The sequence below is a fragment of the Carassius gibelio genome, chromosome B7 (assembly GCF_023724105.1).
Source record: "Carassius gibelio isolate Cgi1373 ecotype wild population from Czech Republic chromosome B7, carGib1.2-hapl.c, whole genome shotgun sequence".
NCBI classification, from domain to species: Eukaryota; Metazoa; Chordata; class Actinopteri; order Cypriniformes; family Cyprinidae; genus Carassius; species Carassius gibelio.
This window is the reverse complement of record NC_068402.1, coordinates 1868210-1887743: the sequence shown is the minus strand read 5'-3', so window position 1 is coordinate 1887743 and position 19534 is coordinate 1868210. Positions and strand designations below refer to the sequence as shown.

Here is a 19534-nt window from a genome sequence, read left to right as displayed (position 1 = left end):
TTTGATTTTTTATTTTTTTTTTAGCGGTTCAACAGTATATCCAAACTATTTAATATTCCAAAAACCTTAAGGCTGTTTAATCTTTTTAATTTTTATTTTCTTAAATCATTTGTTAAGTATTATTTTTATTTATTTTATTTTTATTTTTTTTATGTTTACATTTGTAAATTAAACTTTGCATGTAATGCCATTTCTTTGTATGCAATATTGACATTCTCTGTAATTTATATTTGGTACCTTGGCATTAATAAAAAAAAAAAAAAAAGAACCAATCAATTCTGTTTCCGGCTCATGCTGCATAGACTGACCGCTTTCCCGTCTGCGCTGTTATTACTCAGTAAAGGCTGACTGGAGTCTACAGATGGTTCTTCAGGGTTTTGTACAATCCAGAATTCTAATCTCGCTCTGATCACCAGCTCCAGGATTGAAGAGAGGACGGACTGATACAGAGAATTTGGTTTTAATGGTCAGGAGATGTTTTCTCTCTGTGACGTTGTAAAATGACAGCTGACCTTCATCATAATTCAACAGAACTCCCAGTCGCTCAGGTCTCGGAGTCAGAGAGAGTTTAACTGATGGATTAGTGTTGATTTCAAAGCCATTAGGACCGTCTGAATACAAGAACCAGAAACCGTAGAATGGAGTGAAACCAGATTTGTCTCTTGCAGTTAAATTTCCATCTTTCACCACGCCAATTAACCAGTAGTTTTTGGGAGGAGTATTTTCTTGTGCCAGTTCTACCTCCCAATAGTGACAACCGGAGGAGAATCTTTGGGCTCCAAAAGCACATAAATGAATTGGAAATTCCTCCCCAGTGCGTTTATAATCTGGACTGTCCCTCACAGTTTTACCGTCCTGAGAAACCTTCAGATCTGGATGTAGACGCTCACGGTCAATAGTGATCTCAACTGTGAGGAAGAAAAAAACACATGAGAAACAATTATTAATCCTCATGTATATGAGATGATATTTACACATGATCAAATGTGTGCACATTTAAAGGAGAGGTTTAATTCAATTTCATGCATTCTGAGTTATTTACACTGTTAAAGAGCTAGATTCTCATGCTTAACAAGAAAAAAAAGGAATCCTTCTGGGTTCATATAAGTTTCTAAAAGTTCTTTTTTTGGGCATCACATGTGGAAGTCCTTGCATGGTCACTTCTCCTGGAAGAACACACATGCATCAGCCGGATGGAGCTCAAGAACATACTTCAGTGTCATATGCAGCGCTGCATGGGACTCACTTGAGAAGAATATCTCCAAACAAGTGTGGTTTCGTTGTGAGAGATCTAGTTATCTTCTCAAAGAACCCAGCATTACATGAACAGTGGATTCATTTAGCTTTTCCAGGAGAGCAAAATATGTTTGTTCACGTTATTTCAGTGCCAGAGTTTTATAAACAAGGCCCAGTTTGACACTGGATTTGCATATTTGTAGATACTCAAAGATGGAGCGGTCCCAGCAATAAAAAAAAGTTCCCAGCCAAGATTCAGAACAGCAGGTAGTATGTATAAAAGAAAAAAGAAAAAGAAAAAGAAGAAGAAAAAAAATGGTATGTAAATGTTTGTCACTCTACCCACGTCATGCCTTTAGGAGCTCGGTTGTATTCAGAGAAAATCGTAAAGCTGTATCTTTTACACATATAATAAAACTAAAGACTCTTTGGAGATATAATGGATGCAATTCTACTCTACAGGTACTCAAGATTAGCATGAGATTGGCTCAGACTGTGTTATGTCTCCTTTAACTGAGATGATGTCATACCTGCATGTTTCCTCAGTTCTTCTATGTTTACGTCTCCCACGGCTAAAATGAAAAATAAATAATCTGAGATTTTAGAGGGAAAATAAACTATAGCTAACAACATCTACATTTATATGAATCACACAAACGTAAGTATAATAGTTCAATATGAGAAGAGAATATTGCTTTATTATTCTATGTTTATGTCTCTCTCAACTAAAATGAAAAATATATAATTTGAGATTTTAGAGTGAACAAACTATAGGTAAAAACATCTACAGTTAACTAACAAAAATAATTAGAGGAGTTCAATATGAGAAGAGAATATTGCTTATGTGACAGCAGGACTGTTGAAATATATATTTATATATTACTGAGATGGACATACTCATACCTTCTTGTCTCCTTGGATCTTCAAAATCTACGTATGTCTCAACTAAAATGAAAAAGAAATAATGTGAGATATTAGAGGGAACAATATGCATCTGAAAATGTGTTTTGTTGTTCAATTGATTCTGTTTCCACACAATTATTCTACTCTGTCAACAAACCTGTTATAATCATCTTTTTTCGGCTACAACACCAATGTTTATGTAATGATTACTGACGTAGGAGGGGAAGTTCTCTCAACCTTGCACAATGTTCCATAAAAGTTCTCTAAAGGAGACGAAAGTCCAGAACCTTTACAGAACATTAGGGACATTCCTAAAATGTCCTCTTTTGGTTAAGAAAGTGCTGCTGTTCAATGCTCCTTAAGACTTTAGGGGGACGTTCCATTTTGGTTATTTTATGGTCACATTAAGAACATTACGAAGAGGAAATTTGGGACGTCAACAGAAGGATCTCACATGGTCCTTTTTTAGACTTTTAGTCAATATATAAATAAATAGTCATGGCCAAAAACATTGGCACACTTGCTAAAAATGATCAAAGAAGGCTGTGAAAATGCATCTGCATTGTTAATCATTTTGATCTTTTATTTAAAAAATTCAGTGCATCTTCAGTTCACTACTCTCATTTTCTATAGGGTTCAAGACAGAGGACTGGAACGACTATAACAGAAGCTTGTTTTTGAGCTCAGTGACCAATTTCGGTGTTGTTTTTGAGGTTTTTGTTTGGGTTACTGTACAGTTGGTAGATCCAAGCATGGTCCATTATGAGATTTCTAACAGAGTCAGTCACTCTCACATTTCACTGCTGGTTATATATGCTATATATAATTTTATATGTGACGAATAAAAATCTTGAATCTTGAACTTACTGATTTTTTATCTGTTGGTATTTGATAGAATCCATGATGCCACGTATCTAAACAAGATGTCCAGGACCTCTGGCAGAAATACAGGCCCACAACATCAGAAATACAGCTGTATATTTCATTCTACACATGGGGTGCTTTTTATCTCTGTCTTCACCAAACACCAAATCTTGAGTGATTGCTGCTAAAAAGCTATTTTTTTTTGTTTCATCTCACCATAGGAGCCAGACCCACTTGAAGTTCCAGTCGTGTCTGATAACTGAATATGCTTTAGTTTGTTTTTGGATGAGCTAGGAGAATTTTTCCTGAAGCCATCCCAAACAACATGTGTTGATGTAGCTTCTGTTTGACAATTATTTTAAAGGTTTTCTGAACCAGAGACTCAACTATTTCCTGCAATTCTCCAGCTGTGACCCTTGGATAGCTACTCAAACTGACCTCTTCACTGTGCATTAGGACGATATAGACACACGTCCTCTTCCAGGCAGATTTATAACATTTTCTGTTGGTTGGAAATTCTTAATTATTGCCCTGATGGTGGAAATGGGGATTTCCACTGCTCTAGATCTTTTCTTAAAGCCACTTCACTAATTTGTGAAGCTACATTATCTTTTTTTGATAATTGAAAACATGAAAAAAATATGACCTAAATAGGACAAGAAAATAACATTCTAGGCTGCTCCTGTAAATGTTCTGGGAATGTACAGAGGCCAATAGGGAATATCCTATAGGAATGGTTTCCAGAACGTCCCGAATGTTCCATGAAGTTCCTCCAAATTACATCCCCATACCTTTAAAGAACTCATCATGACATCATGACCGTCTCAGAACATTCTGGGGATGTTACTGCCATGATCCGGTCACTGTACATCCGTTTATTCACCACACAGACTTTTACACGACACAGTAAACCCTGGACTTCATTTCCCAAAAACCCCTGCCTAGGAATTCATTATTGAACCACACCTGTTTCCTATAAGTGACACTATAAAGGTTGCACTCATCCACACTCACATTGCGAAGTCTTGTTTAGTTCTGTCTGGCATTTCCGAGCGTTTTCCTAGTGTTTGTCTTGGGATTGTGTATACTGACTTTGATTCTCTGCCACCTGCCCCGACCTTTTCCTGGTACTGTTTCTGATTTTGGATATTCTCTGCGTACCTGATGCTGTTCTATGATCATTGCCTGTTTGACCATTCTGTTAATAAAGTACTGCACATGGATCCGAACGTCTCTGACTCATCGTTAAGTTACTAGGTGCCGTCCTAGACACCAGTGAGGATGTTCTGGGAACGTAACATTTCTAACAGGATAGTTACAGTTCTTATAAAAGTACAGCTAAGAACAAACATCTTTACATACCGTCTTTCATCACTTTCTTCATAGTTTTGTCCTCACAATCTAAAATAAAGATAAAATATCAATGCAAAGTTTTGTTAGCAATCTGCTTCACAAATACTGCAGACTTTGAAAACCACATTCAATTACATTTTAACTCTTTCAGGTCAATAGAAATCTCACCTCTGAGGAACAAATACATAAAACAAAAATGAATATGAATTAATCCTCATGTATATGATATCATGTAGATGATTTTTACACATGGTCATACTCAAACCTGCATGTTTCCTCTGCTCTTCTATAATTCCATCTCTCTCACCTAAAATTAAAAATAAATAATGTTAGATTTTAGAGGGCAAAAATAGCATCTGAAAATGTGTTTGTTGTTTTATTAATTCTATTTCCACTCTCATCTACAACATTATTCAACTTCTGTTCTCCTGTTCTTACTGAGGCCCCGTTTACATGTACATTTTTTTTTTTTTATTAAAACCGGAGATATTTCCCTTCGTTTGCGCCCTTCGTTTACACGCAAACTATTCTTTCTAAAAACTCTGGCCAGAGTGGAGATTGTGAAAACCTTCGTTTTCATGTCTGCGTGCAAACTGAGACAAACGGGTGTTTAGGCAGCCAACGTCACAGTATGCTCCAGAGCTCGCACCTACGTCAGAAGTGCGACCTATGTTTACATGTGATCTTCGGGATTCTGATTGGCTTATGTGGGCTTGAGCTTCTCGTTACATCGCCACCTACAGGTTATTTGTATATTTCCTTTGTCATCTGCCTTGCTTTACACACCAACACGGGTGCCAGTATTGTGACATTTTACTGGTCTCTAAAATGTAAAGTTCAGATGATGTCTTTTCTTTTTTTTCAAGCTAGTTAAATTCATTTCAAAACCTGAAGAATGCCTGCTCGAAGGGCTACCAGGGAATTTGACATTTTGCGAGCCCTGTGTTTACACATGGACATACTCATACCTGCATGTTTCTATTATTCTATATTTATGTCTCCCACAACTAAAACAAACTAAAAATAATTTAGATTTTAGAGAGGAAAAAACAGCTAACAACATTTAAAGTTAATGATTATAATTACAATAGTTCAATATGAGAAGAGAATATTGCTTATGTGACAGCAGGACTGTTGAAATATATATTTATATATTACTGAGATGGACATACTCATACCTTTTTGTTTCCTCGGATCTTCAAAATCTACGTATGTCTCAACTAAAATGAAAAAGAAATAATGTGAGATATTAGAGGGAACAATATGCATCTGAAAATGTGTTTTGTTGTTCAATTGATTCTGTTTCCACACAATTATTCTACTCTGTCAACAAACCTGTTATATTCATCTTTTTTCGGCTACAACACCAATGTTTATGTAATGATTACTGACGTAGGAGGGGAAGTTCTCTCAACCTTGCACAATGTTCCATAAAAGTTCTCTAAAGGAGACGAAAGTCCAGAACCTTTACAGAACATTAGGGACATTCCTAAAATGTCCTCTTTTGGTTAAGAAAGTGCTGCTGTTCAATGCTCCTTAAGACTTTAGGGGGACGTTCCCTTTTGGTTATTTTATGGTCACATTAAGAACATTACGAAGAGGAAATTTGGGACGTCAACAGAAGGATCTCACATGGTCCTTTTTTAGACTTTTAGTCAATATATACAGTGTCACAGCAAAGGGTCTGAATACTTAGGACCATGTGATATTTCAGTTTTTCTTTTTTAATAAATCTGCAAAAATGTCAACAATTCAGTTTTTCTGTCAGTTTGGGGTGCAGTGTGTACATTAATGAGGAAAACAAATTAACTTAAATTATTTTAATTTTTGAAACTCCATTATCTTGTGCTACACATCAGAAATATATTCTTTAGTTTTTCTCATTTTGATGGATGATCAAAGGAATTTGGGCTTTGTTTTCCCTGCTCTTTATATTTCTGTGATACAGGAATCCATGGCTGGATAATTGCATATTTATAATCACACTGGAGTGCTCAAAACTGTGAATATGAATGGGAATATACTTCAGAAATATTTAACTCATAAGAATTTCTAGGGGTGCCAATAATTGTGTCCAGTGAGTATTTGAGAAAAACCTTTATTTCATAATGATATTTCCCCCCATTTTGAATTCTTATTATCCAATGAAAGGATACATTTTTGTGATTTTTTTTTTTTAAATAAAAGATAAAAAGGATTAACAATTCAGATTCATTCTCACAGCCTTCTTTGATCACATTTACCAAGGGTGCCGATATTTTTGGCCATGACTGTATATATTTGTGGACCATTGGATACCTAGCATTTTGAACCAATATTTTTTTTAAGTATAAACATTATTAAAAATTTAATGTTACTAAAGGTTGTGAAAACATGAAATAAATATGACCTAAAAAGGACAAGAAAAACATCTTCACATACCGTCTTTCATCAGTTTCTTCACAGTTTCTTCCATACAATCTAAAAAGAGTAAAATATCAATACAAAGTTGTATTACCAATCTGCTTCACAAATACTCCAGACTCTGAAAACCACATTCAATTACATTTTAACTATTTCAGATCAATAGAGATCTCACCTCTGAGGAAAAAATATATAAAGCAAAATTTCATGAATTAATCCTCATGTATATGAGATGGCTCAAACCTGCATGTTTCCTCTGCTCTTCTGTATTTCCATCTCTCTCACCTGAAATGAAAATTAAATAATGTTAGATTTTAGAGGGAAAAAACTGCTTCTGAAAATGTGTTTTGTTGTTTTATTAATTCTATTTCCATTCTCATCTACAACATTATTCTACTCAGTTAACAAACCTGTTATATTCACTTTTTTTCTGCTACAACAAGCACATAGATGTTAATGTAATGATTAGTTACAGTTCTTATAAAAGTACAGCAAAGAACAAATGTCTTCACATACCGCCTTTTAACAGTCCATGTGTAGCTTCTTCCACACAATCTAAAAAGAGAGTAAAATATCAATGCAAAGTTTTATTACCAATCTGCTTCACAAATACTCCAGACTCTGAAAACCACACACACACACACACACACACATATATATTATTCTTATTATTATTATTACTATTATTCTCTAGATTTAATTATCACCACAGCAAAACCATATTGCCCTGTTGCCCAAGAATGGTTGCCAAGTGGATGGGAGACCTGGGAAAACTAGGTTGCTGCTGGAAGAGGTGTTAGTTTAGTGAGACCAGCAGGGGGAGCTCTGTGTGGCTCATAATGCCCCAGTACAATGTCAGGGTCCTGACGGCCTCCTAATATTCCCTTCTACAGAATTGGGTCTATGACTCTCTTTCCTCTGGAGACCCCCGCCATAGGATTTTAAAGCACTTTGGGAGTACAGCAATACACAATGAAATCCCCCCCCCCCCCCAGTCCCACTAACACACTGTGACCTGCCCCAGACACTTTGTGCAGTACTTGTCTGCTCACTACCTCATTCAGCAGTTAAGTGACCTCATGCAACTCTTCTGTCTGTTTAAATAAAGAACTGCTCTATGAGATTTTTGACACTTTAATCCGACTGAATAAGCTCTACACTACAATCATTATATCTGCACTGTTTACTTCACTGGTTTGCACTCTATCTACCATGTGCCTCGTGCTGCTTTACTTATCTTTCTTTTTACATACAATAATAATAATAATTTGTTTTAAAAGAAATTAGAAAATATTTGTTCCCAATTTTCCCCCACAGTCAACCATTTCCTGATAGGATTAATCTTATTCACGACTGTTTTAATGTTAAATTAAGTTAATGTTACTTACTTTGACCAACTGGTTTCTTCCCTACAAAACAGATCAGAAATATTAACACATGACATGATGGATGTATAAAACCTGAAGATGAAGTCTGTTAGTTACCTGTTAGTTTCTCTCTGTATTTGTACAGGATAAAGCCAATCAAACCCAGAAGAGCAAATATGAGAAGAGTGAAGAACAGAGCTTCCCATGGACCTGATGAAACAACTGAGAAACAGAAACCAGATGAATCAAAACTCCTTCACAAAGCAACATATACACATTAATTACAGTACAAAGTACAAACATAACATATTTTTAATTTGAACTGATTAGATGGTTGAAAAATAAAGGGAAAGATGTCTAAAAATAAATCTGACAGAGAAAAATAAGCAACATGCATTTGAGAATATATGCCGATATGTTATTTGAACAAATTGTAACTAAATAAAACTTAAAGAGACCTTAAGATTAGGTCACAGGAACAAAATTACTGCATTACTGCATTACTGCAAGTATAAAAGTCCTTGTGGTTAAGAAACCTTGGTCATTTCCTTTCCAGATGATGTCCTGTACGTCAATCCTACTTTCTTTGAACTCTTCAGTAATGATGGACAGTGAACATGAGATCTGTTGAGCATCTGAGAAAGAGACGGCCATCCAGCTCTGAACAAGGAACATCCCGTCTGGTCCAAGAATGTGAGACGTTCCACCAGGACGGTGAACACTTCTGTCGTCACACATCCACGTAACACTGGGCTCTGGATACCAGCCACTGGACCTGCAGCTGATGTTCAGACGCCCATCATCAAGAGACTTTGGAACAAGGACAGGAGTGGATCCTAAAGCTGGAGGAGAGAGAGCAGATATACTCCAATCATGAAAACCACATAGAGCACGTATATGTTTTAACACACTATCTAAAGCTAAGTTGGGGCACATTTGTTGTGCCATGTACCTGGTGGTAACAAGAGGTGATTTGAGTCTCTAAACCAGCAATTTAATGAATTTCTGACATGTTGAAGCTTAGCTACAAACTGACTGTTTTTCCCTTACTGCACCTGCATGAGAAGAGAGATGAAACCATGGCAACACAGCATGTGCTACAGATGGAGTGGTTATCATTTATGCTGCGGTGCCCAGGGAGCAGTTGTGGGTTCGGTGCCTTCCTCAAAAGCACCTCAGTCGTGGTATTGCCGGTCTAAGACTCAAGCACACAACCTTAGGGTTAGGAGTAAGACTCTCAAACCACTAGGCCACGACTTCCCCATTTACATAGTCACATATGCTCACATGTTTTTACTTCTACTTTTATTTAATTAATAAAAATAAAAATAAAAACATTTGTAAACATTGTGCATTGTGTTTGTCAGCTGGCTTGAACCTTTATGACAGACAGTAATTGGACTTGTGGACATTCTTACTGATGCCATGTAACAATCCCAACTAAATCAAAGCAGCTCAAGAAACCTATCTGGGGCTCCTCAAGGCTCAGTACTTGGACCACTTCCCTTCTCCATCTACATGACATCATTAGGATCTGTCATTCAGAAGCATGGCTTTTCTTATCACTGCTTCTCATTCCAGCCTGATGACCCAACGGTAGCTGCTCGCATTTCAGCCTGTCTGAGTGACATCTCTAGCTGGATGAATGACCATCACCTTCAGCTTAACCTTACGAAGACAGAACTCCTGGTGATTCCAGCTAACCCATTGCTTCATCACAACTTCTCTATACAGCTGGGCTCGTCAACCATAACTCCTTCGAGGACAGCCAGAAACCTAGGAGTTGTGATGGATCATCAGTTAAGCTTCACGGACCACATTGCATCTTGTCCAAGCTCTTGTTCTCTCCAGACTGGACTATTGCAATGCTCTCCTGGCTCTTCCTGCATGTACTGTCAAGCCTCTGCAATTGATCCAGAATGCAGCAGCGAGGGTTGTCTTCAATAAGCCAAAAAAGCTCATGTTACTCCTCTCCTCATCAGGTTACACTGGCTACCAGTAGCTGCTCGCATCAAATTCAAGGTACTGATGCTTGCCTACAAGACGACCACTGGCACGGCACCAACTTACCTAAACTCACTGGTTAAATCCTATGTGCCCTCCAGAAGTTTGCGCTCTGCAAGTTAACGACGCCATGTGGTGCTTTACTCATTTTCAAGAAACATCTAAAGACTCATCTTTTTCGCCAGCACTTAACCAATTAATACTAGCACTTTTCCTTTTTTTCTTGGCTTTTCATTTATAAAAAAAAAAAAAAAAAAACTGTCTATGCATTCTGTACTAGACTAACTGAGACTTGTCATGGCACTTGTATACTGTTGTTGTTCTCTTGTTGACCTGACTGCTTCTATTGTTCTCATTTGTAAGTCTGCTAAATGGTTAAATGTAAATGTAAATGTACTTAATAGCCTGTATCCACTACAAACTTTATCTTCATAGAATGGTCTTGTTATCTCAGTATAAATATGCACTAGACACTTAATCCTGTCTGTAGAACTGTCACAATTTGTTTTGTTTATTTGCACTTAAAGCAGAACTTCACAGTTTGATGTTGACATTCATGTTGCTTTGCCACATGAATTGCATTTAACTTTAGGAGCTACACTAGACAGTCAGACGCATTTGCTATGTGCTTACTAGATCCACATCTGTAACAATTATGCTGTGCAGTTGCACACCTACCCTGCTTAATTTTGTCTGTGTTTTAATGAGGTTTATTTGAACTCACCGCATGTACCAAATTAGATAAGATTAGACTAGATTCAACTTTATTGTCAGAGGGCAGAGTTCAGTAAGGAGAGAGCTGTAGGTAAAAAGCTGTTCCTGAATCTGCTGGTCATTTTCTGGAGGCACCTGAAGCGCCTCCCGGAGGGCAGAAGGTTAAACAGTCTGTGGTCAGGGTGAGAGGAGTCCTTGAGAATCCTGCGAGATTGATGTGGACAGCATTTCCTCTGGATGTCCTCAATAGCAGGAAGTGGTGTCCCTGTGATGTGTTGGGTGGTTTTCACTACCCTCTGCAGTGCCTTTCAGTCAGCCACTGAGCAGTTCCCTTTCCAGACTGTGATGCAACTGGTCAGGATGCTCTCAATCGCACACCGGTAGAAGTTCACCAGGATGGCTGAAGACAGCTGGTTCTTCTTCAGTGTCCTGTGGAAGAAGAGGCGCTGGTGAGCCTTCTTGACCAGGCTGGAGGTGTTTGTGGTCCAGGGGTCTCATTTATAAAACTCTCCTTAGATTTGATCCTAAAAATGTACGTAGGCACGAAATTTTTCAGGTTTATTAAATCATGTGTATGCCAGAACCGGCAAAAATCCCATTATAAACCCTAGTCGGAGGAAGATTGTCCATACGTACTGTACATAACCTCGCTCCTCCCCGAAATCACCGTGCTATCACCATATTTAACACCGTTAAAAGTTCAAGACATTACGGAAACATGAGATACGGACTATAAATGCTATTTGTGCTCTACACAATCTTTATTGCTAAAAATCATCCAGTTTTTAGCATAAATATATAACAAATAAAAATCCCTAAAAACAAAACTGTTTAAAATAGTTATCAGATAAATATTTTAGAATATAGTTTGTCTCATTGCTTTCCACTGGCCGAATAGTATTTTATTTGTTTTAAACAATTAAAATTTAATTTAATTTATGCAGTTTTGCTGATAAGGTGAACATCTTTTAGTTATTTTCAGCCTATATTTATTGCGGTGTAAATAGAATTGTCTGACTTGATGAGTCATTGACAAAGTAGCCTATTTTTTAAATAAAATGCAAATTAACATTTTCTTCAAGTTGTATCCTTCAAATATGTTGTAGAGATTATGCACAATAATTCATATTTAAACTAAACTGCAGATCTCATGCTATGTGAAAATATTTTAGTGAGAAAAATGATCAATTATGTGAACTTACTTCGATATTATGGAGGACATTGCTGGATTCAGTGTTCCAACAGTCCATTCTCTGGTTTGAATAGGTGCAATGGCAATAGCTTATAGCACTCCTCGCTTTAATTAAAACAGCATGCAACAGGAAAAGTGATCCACTAAATATGTCTGAATCCTTTTTTTTTTTTACTTCTGTGTAATGACTTTATGTATTTTCAGTACTTATCTCCATTAATGAGAGTGAAATATGTAATGTAAATATGTATATTGAAATGAAAACAGATTTTAAATCGTTCCTTACATCATTGATTTTCTCATGCCAGGAAAAAGAGTGTGTACGCATGGTCCTGATAAAATAAATCCTGATATGTGCGTACAAAATTGGATGAGTAATTTCTATGCCTATTCTGTGCGTACACAACTTTTGTAAATGAGACCCCTGGACAGTTCCTCAGAGAAGTTGGAGACACATTCAACAATCATCCCGTTAATATGGATGGGGTCATGTGTGCTTCCTTCCTTCTTCCTGAAGTCCACATTGTCAAGGCACTATGCAGTCAGGTTCTGTACCTCCTCTCTGTAGACGTCTCATCATTGTCTCTGATGAGGCCAATTACTGTGGTGTCATCTGCAAATGTAATGATGGAGTTGGATCCATTCACAGGCTTGCAGTCGTGGGTGTAGTGGGAGACGAGGAATGGGCTCAGCACACAGCCCTGTGGTACGCCTGTGTTGAGTATGATGGTGGTGATGCGGGTATGGCCTGACCTAACATGCTGATGTCTGTTGGTCAGAAAGTCCATATTCCAGTTGTAAAGGGAGGTGTTAATGTCCAGGTTACGGGTTTGGTGGTCAGTTTGGAGGGAATGACTGTGTTAAATGCTGAGCTGAAGTCAACAAACAACATCCTAACATACGTGTTGTTATTGTCCAGGTGTGTGAGTTCAGAGTGTAGCACTGTGCATACTGCATCCTCTGTGCATCTAAATTATAAGCATATTTATTTCACACATTTATTTAAAAAAAATCCATTGTCAATCTTTCAGCCCCGTTTTCCAAGATATCAGCATCAGCTGTCAAAACACACATATGGGTTGACCACTAGTGGGAAGACTCGCAATTGTTGTGTTTAATAGTAGCTAGATAAGCAATCCCCATCAGGCATCATAGTAACGTTAAGGTGATACAGTAAAGTCTGTTTCTTACATAAAGCATTTGTAAGACTTGAAATTTAGTGCACACATTATGGGGATGAGTTTTACATCAACAGTCCTCAATGAGAGTTTGAGGAGGAGTAATTTTAATGTTTGGCTGAACTGTGGCCAAACATTAATGAGGTGTAGATGCTTAGAAAACAGGCTACTCACCAGTTATTTTGAGAGCCACCTGTTTGCTGTCATATTCTTTGTCTCCACTCACATAACAGCGAAATGAACCTTCATCCTGAAGTGTGAGTTTCTCCAGCCGTAGAGAGACGTCTCCCTCCTTCAGTCCACCAGACTGATCTGACCATGGCTTCAGTGAGCTTCGGTTCCTGTATGATTCCTCCTGGACGTCCTGGATCTTCCCATGATTATAGAGCAGAACAGGGTTGTTGAACTGATCGTGACGGTACCAGCGGATCTCCAGAGCTTCAGCGTTCTGAGCAGGAGAGATCCAGCAGGGAAGAATCACTGTAGATCCCACATGAGCCACTACAGGATCACCAGGAACCACTAAAGTCAACGACACTGAGAAACAGACAAAGACACAGACTTTTAAATATTCATTATCATTGTTCCACATAACTTTGTGATTAATTTCCAGCCATTAAAAAGGAATCCACACAATCATAAAATCTGTGTGAGAACAGATTTCACCATTTACAGCAGATTTACCAGAAAACATATTGTTTTGAAAGTGACTTCTGTGCTTCATACATCGCTTCAAGGGATGGAACGATTACTGGTTTGATGATAAATCATGATAAAACTCGCCAAAGTTAGTATTAAAGTTCATATTTAATTCTTATTAAAACCATATTTGATTAACATAATTTGAATACATTCAACAATAAATACTGTCCAGCATAAAGCACAGTTTTCAGTAACAGTCTCACAGGCACACGGCACGCAGAGTAGTTTAGTTTCGAGTGAAAACATGGTGAATTATACAAATGAATTAATGAATTAATTTATTATATAAATGTCCCTCTGAAGGGTCTAACTATCGTTTTCATCTTCGCTCCATGTAATAGCTAATAAATCAGTGTTCTTAATCGTAATGCTGCTGTGTCTACAGAGGTTATGGGAAACAGCTGTAATTCTGCTGCTCCATCAGCGCCACCTGCTGTCAGAGAGTGGATCTACAGACACTCACATTCACATGAAGCCTTGTGCAGTTTCTGTCTGCATGCCCTGCTGTAAATTTTGACCGCTTATGAAAAATAAGCTTATGTGGGGATTTGGTATTTGGCCATGCTATTTTGCAAATGTACTTTTAACTATAAGGTGATTCTAAATGTAGACCTTATTTTTTTCTTTACAATTCTTTAAAATCCTAAATATGTTTGATATGATCGTAGCGGTCCTGTGTGTCAGCAAACTGTGAGGTGCAAGTTTTGATTTGTGAATGCCTCACATTACCAGATAAACCACACCAGATATTGGAACCAACTGAGGTCTGGGATAGATCGGACTATAACTCCTGTAGTGTGAGACCAGCTTAAAGTGAAGTTTGGACCAGTTCTCCTCTCTCCACACAACATACTCCTCCTTGATTTTTCAGTCTGACTCTTAAATGTTATGAGACAGATCCTTACCCATTTCAGCACTAAACTGACATGCACTTCCAGCTGCAGTGCTGAACCAGTTCCTCACCCTGTCCTCTCATGCATTTGTCTTGCTTGGACCACCAATATTCTTGGGGGACTTTAACGAATTAGTGTATTTGTAAACCTGCAATATTCTAGAAATCCCGGATTTGGAAAACTGATCAGCAAAGCTCTGAGGAGAGGCGAGCAAACAATCACCGCATGGGTAAGCCTGCAGGACTTATTATTCAGCTCTGCTGTTTTGGAAAGTGGGCTGTTTGAGTCGGTACACTGTTCATCCATTGATTAGCCATGATTTTGCGGTTGTGTTATTGTTGGGTTATTTGGCTTCAGCTGGTTTGGTCCAGAGTTCTGGTGTTGGTGGTTTGTTGTTGGCGATCTGTTTGTGTGGAAACTAATGTCACACTGTTTATAGAGTTTGTCTATATGTCATTATGATGTTGGCGAATATGATTGAATGAATATTGTTGACTTTTTGGGAAACATACAAACATGAATGAAGAGAGTGTGGATGATGTCACTGTCTTTGAAATGGTAAAAGAGAACTCACCGCAAAGGCTTTAGCAAACAAAATATAAAGTCTTTAAAGTTAACAAAAGAAAGATGTAAATAAGATTAAAGGACTGATATAATAGATGAAATGTCTAATGACAAGAAAAGAAAATACCATAGGAAAGAAAAATCAAAGGTGAGATTGTCACAGTGTCTGGTCTGTGTTTCCCTGGGTGTCCACTAGTGGTCTCACTTCCCCATAGTCATCCCACTGCAGGCACTACATTTCCCACAAAGCCTTTGTCCCTTTCATCACTGTTAATTGCACTCCGCTGTCTCCACTTTAATCGTTTTCACCTGTCTATATGAACCAGTATGTAAATATATAAATACAATATTGTATTTATCTTGTTTATCATGGGTCACATAATATGCTGCCAGATCTTAGCCAGATTTGGGCCACATATCACCTGACTGATCTGGGCCACTCCTCCCCTCAACAGTCGGTCCTCATGTTATTTGCTGGATCCCCGTCGTGCCGTCATTGCCACACATGGCCCAGCTCTGGCTGAAAGGGTACATGCCATTCCCGACAGGAGGCCAGCAGTGCCAGCTTGAGGACACATGTGGGGCACGTCCGTTTGCTATGTTTGCAGTCTTCAGGACTTGTACAACTCCAGAGTGAAGAAACGGCCAAGGCTGAGTTTCCCAAAAGCTTCGTAAGCCTTAGAAGTTTGTAAAAATGATCGTACCACTGATTTTAATATTACGGTCTGTTTCCCAAAAGCATCGTAACTTAAGTAGCACTTGAAAATCATTGTAGATCTACGAGTGCTCTGGAGTAATCCTAAAGCCCTAAGTGCATCGTAACAGATTTATGTGAGGACAATCAGCACATTACACCTTTAACTTGATTCAAGTGCAATGTGATCATGATATAAGGATTTTATTGTGCTTTATTGTACACTTTGTGACTAATTTTCTTTATTTTATTTTTTTTATAAATTTATGAATTATATAATTAAAAAGGGGCAGAATTTTTTTTCATACATATTTAAATTAAATGACTGGAAAAAAAAAAACGAATAAGAGAAGTAATGCTTCAAAGACTGGGGGGAAATATGTCAATGACTTGCTGAAGTGCCCGAAAACCAGCTGTATCGGACCCTCTCTCTATATATACTGTATATAATGTATATGATATATTATTTTGTAAAGTATAATATTATACACTATAATATAATATTGTATTGTATTATAGTTATTATATCCAAGTTGTCTGTCTGGAACGCAGCATTAGGTTAACATCAATAAACGATTGTTTACTACAATTAGGACTCATTCTATAAAGTGAGATTTCAGCACTTGACAAACGGACAGCGACTCCTAAAGTAGCTCTTAAAGCACAGCTACGTGTGATTGCTGTACGTGCATTGTTGGGAAAACGTGAAACAATAACGAACGATCGCAAAATTACTCGAAGAAAACGCTCTTAAGCGCTGAGATCAATCGTTATCGGGAGACCCGGCCCAGGTGACATCATCACAGACCCCTGTCACCCCGGACACGACCTGTGTGCACTCCTCAGACAGATGCTACAGATACAGTGTTTCTCACAGTCGGTGTTCACACACCCCCGCCCCCATATACAGTATATTTACATGTATATGTATATGCAAATTCATGTTCCGTCAACAGGAGGCGCTTTAAGAGAGAGAGAGAGAGAGAGAGAGAGAGAGAGAGCAGATTCTCCGGTAACGCTGAGCTCACAAATGCTGCTTTATCAGGCATTACATTCAAGATGAAATTAAAATATCATCGAACCTTGTCTAAATACAGTCGGTTTCCTTCTGAAATACAGTGATATAAAAACAGTTTTTTTTTTTTTTTTTTTTGCAAAGTAGCCTACTCATGTTTAGTCAAATCTATTTGTGACGGTCAGTTTTGATATTGTGAAATAAAATAAATCAATAGAACATCTAGACATGAAAACAGTTGCCATCTCCAGTTCAAACAGCTAACATATCCTATCAATCATTACCTGTGTGCTGTAATTCATATCTGTAAATCATTATCGGTTACATATTTAATTACGGCCTCCAAAGTATTATGTCAATACATATTATGCATATATTTATCTATTCAGTTCTATATAGAGTAAACAAATGCACACATCTTTACATAGATCAATCTACAATCTACTGTTCCAGATTCATACTTATTATTTATTGTTAGGTCTTACTAATTTTTTTTTTTTTCATTCTCGCTTTCCCGCTCATATCAGATGTGTGTGCAGGAGCAACTTAAAAAAAACAATTCCTCGTGTGTTTTCGCACACCTGGCGAATAAAGCAAAGCTGATTCCTCCCTCAGTACAAACTAAATGAAGAGCTTTGGATTGTGTAGAATATTTAACCCGAAAGTCTGAATGAAATCCGAGCGTGTTTGTGTTCTCACCAGAGGTTTCTATGAAGAGATTCACCAGTAAAGCGATCATAATCGACATCATGCCTGTGAAAATACAGACAGACACCAATCATACAAATACAATACTCTGAGGGAGATGTTTTGCAGAATTAGTGATGGTAATGAGAGAATCAGTCGGACTGCCGTGCATTCAATGAGAACACAGACTCACCTGAGATACAGCTTCGTTCGTTAAATCACAGTAATCTGCTTGTTTTAGACTCGATGTAGACGCGTTCAGCACAGCAACAGTCAAATATAATCAACAGAGTCAAATATAATCAACAGAGTCAAATATAAACGATGAAACAGACAAAAATCAGCGAGAATCCAGACGTGCTCCCGATTTTTCTGTTTTACTTTCGCTTTCTGAAATAATGAGACAATGTCTCTGTAAAGTCATATACGAAAAACCCCTAATACTCGATGTGATTGTTAAATGCGAATTTGTGTAATAATTATTTACGGCTTGAACACATATTTGCGTGTGTAAGGTGTTATTATGAGGCGCGAAGATTTAATAGAATAGAAAACAGATCTTGGAGTGACACGTGACGTCAGGATTTGTCCATTTGTCTTTTAGTGTCGGCTTGACTGTACAAAACACCCAGAGGAAAAGGCATGGAATATGCGATATACAGGTCAATAGTACGACAGTATGGACGTTCAGATCCTCAGTAGGACATCTCCAGTGGAGGACAGAAGCTTCATGCTGTTTCTGAGGATGCTGAGTGAACAGCTTTTGGGTTTTAACATATGAGTTTGCATTTAGTTTCAAACTTTTTAAATGAACAGTTGGAGCTTTAATGTTGTTCAAGGGTTGTATCTGGGGTTTGGGGAGGATTTATTATGTATTTTTATTTATTTATTTATAAATCCAATGTTACAGTAGTTTGGTCACAACTCTTCAATGTTTTATCCTGGTCAGCCATAATCATGACAAGTTACAATCATCATAACAATTATTTTTTCACTTATAAGCCAATTTTATCTTGCAGTGTATCACAGATGATAGAAGATGAACAAAGTTCTTATGGGTTAGAAACGACATAAGAGTGAGTAATTAATGACAAAGTAAAATCATTTCTGACAGTTAACATAATTTAAGAACTGATCGATCATCGAACTGATTAAGATAACGTTAGAATAAAATAAAATTGACATAAACTAAAAATCATAAGATTTGACAACATGTCATGTTGGACTAATTTAAACACTTTGTCAACACAATGCATTATGCATGGTGCATGCAGTTAATATAGTTTTACTATTTATGTGCTCTTAAACTATCATTTCTAAAAAATGAGTGAAACAAATAAAATTGTTAGATAGACAAGGCAGAAAGCGACACAAAGAAGAGGATTAGAAAAATATCAATATAGAGATAAAATCTAATCTAAAATCTCTCCCAGGGCACTAACAGAGAATTTCGAAATCAGCAGTGTGTACAAACAACAGCTTTGACCGGAGACTACTGAGAAGCTAAGGCCTCTGTCTGCTGCTGAAGCCGAACCTTGAGACCGCGGTCTAGTCTACTGATGCTACCCGCACCAAACACAGACGCCGGCGGTGTGAGGGGGACAGAAGCCCGGCAAGCGTGGAGGCACACGAGCTAGGCTAAGGGCCCGCCTCTACCTCGGGTACCCGGATCACATCTCTGTTATGATAATATCAGCAAACAGACCAATTCTGAAACTCGCCAAACCGGTTCAAACACTCCTCTCAGTTTGACCAGATGATGCCT

The 19534-nt window shown here is 37.7% G+C and overlaps 1 protein-coding gene and 1 long non-coding RNA gene across 2 annotated transcripts in view; one reads left to right on the top strand and one right to left on the bottom strand.

Annotated features, from left to right (window-relative positions):
- Positions 1-18309, bottom strand: LOC127962238 (butyrophilin subfamily 2 member A2-like). Its single transcript, XM_052561778.1, has 15 exons — positions 17963-18309; positions 17782-17835; positions 13389-13751; positions 8663-8968; positions 8244-8348; positions 8148-8168; positions 7276-7314; positions 7003-7044; positions 6778-6816; positions 5535-5576; positions 4622-4663; positions 4366-4404; positions 2140-2181; positions 1767-1808; positions 1-908 (listed from the first exon to the last, which is right to left on the bottom strand). The coding sequence occupies exons 2-15, from the start codon at positions 17831-17833 to the stop codon at positions 370-372; spliced, it is 1713 nt and encodes a 570-aa protein (XP_052417738.1). The 5' UTR covers positions 17834-17835; positions 17963-18309; the 3' UTR covers positions 1-369.
- LOC127962306 (uncharacterized) overlaps positions 400-19534 on the top strand; it is a 37468-nt gene continuing 18333 nt past the window's right edge. The window contains exon 1 of the long non-coding RNA XR_008154562.1: positions 400-548. This is a non-coding gene — a long non-coding RNA (uncharacterized LOC127962306). The remainder of the gene's footprint in view (positions 549-19534) is intronic.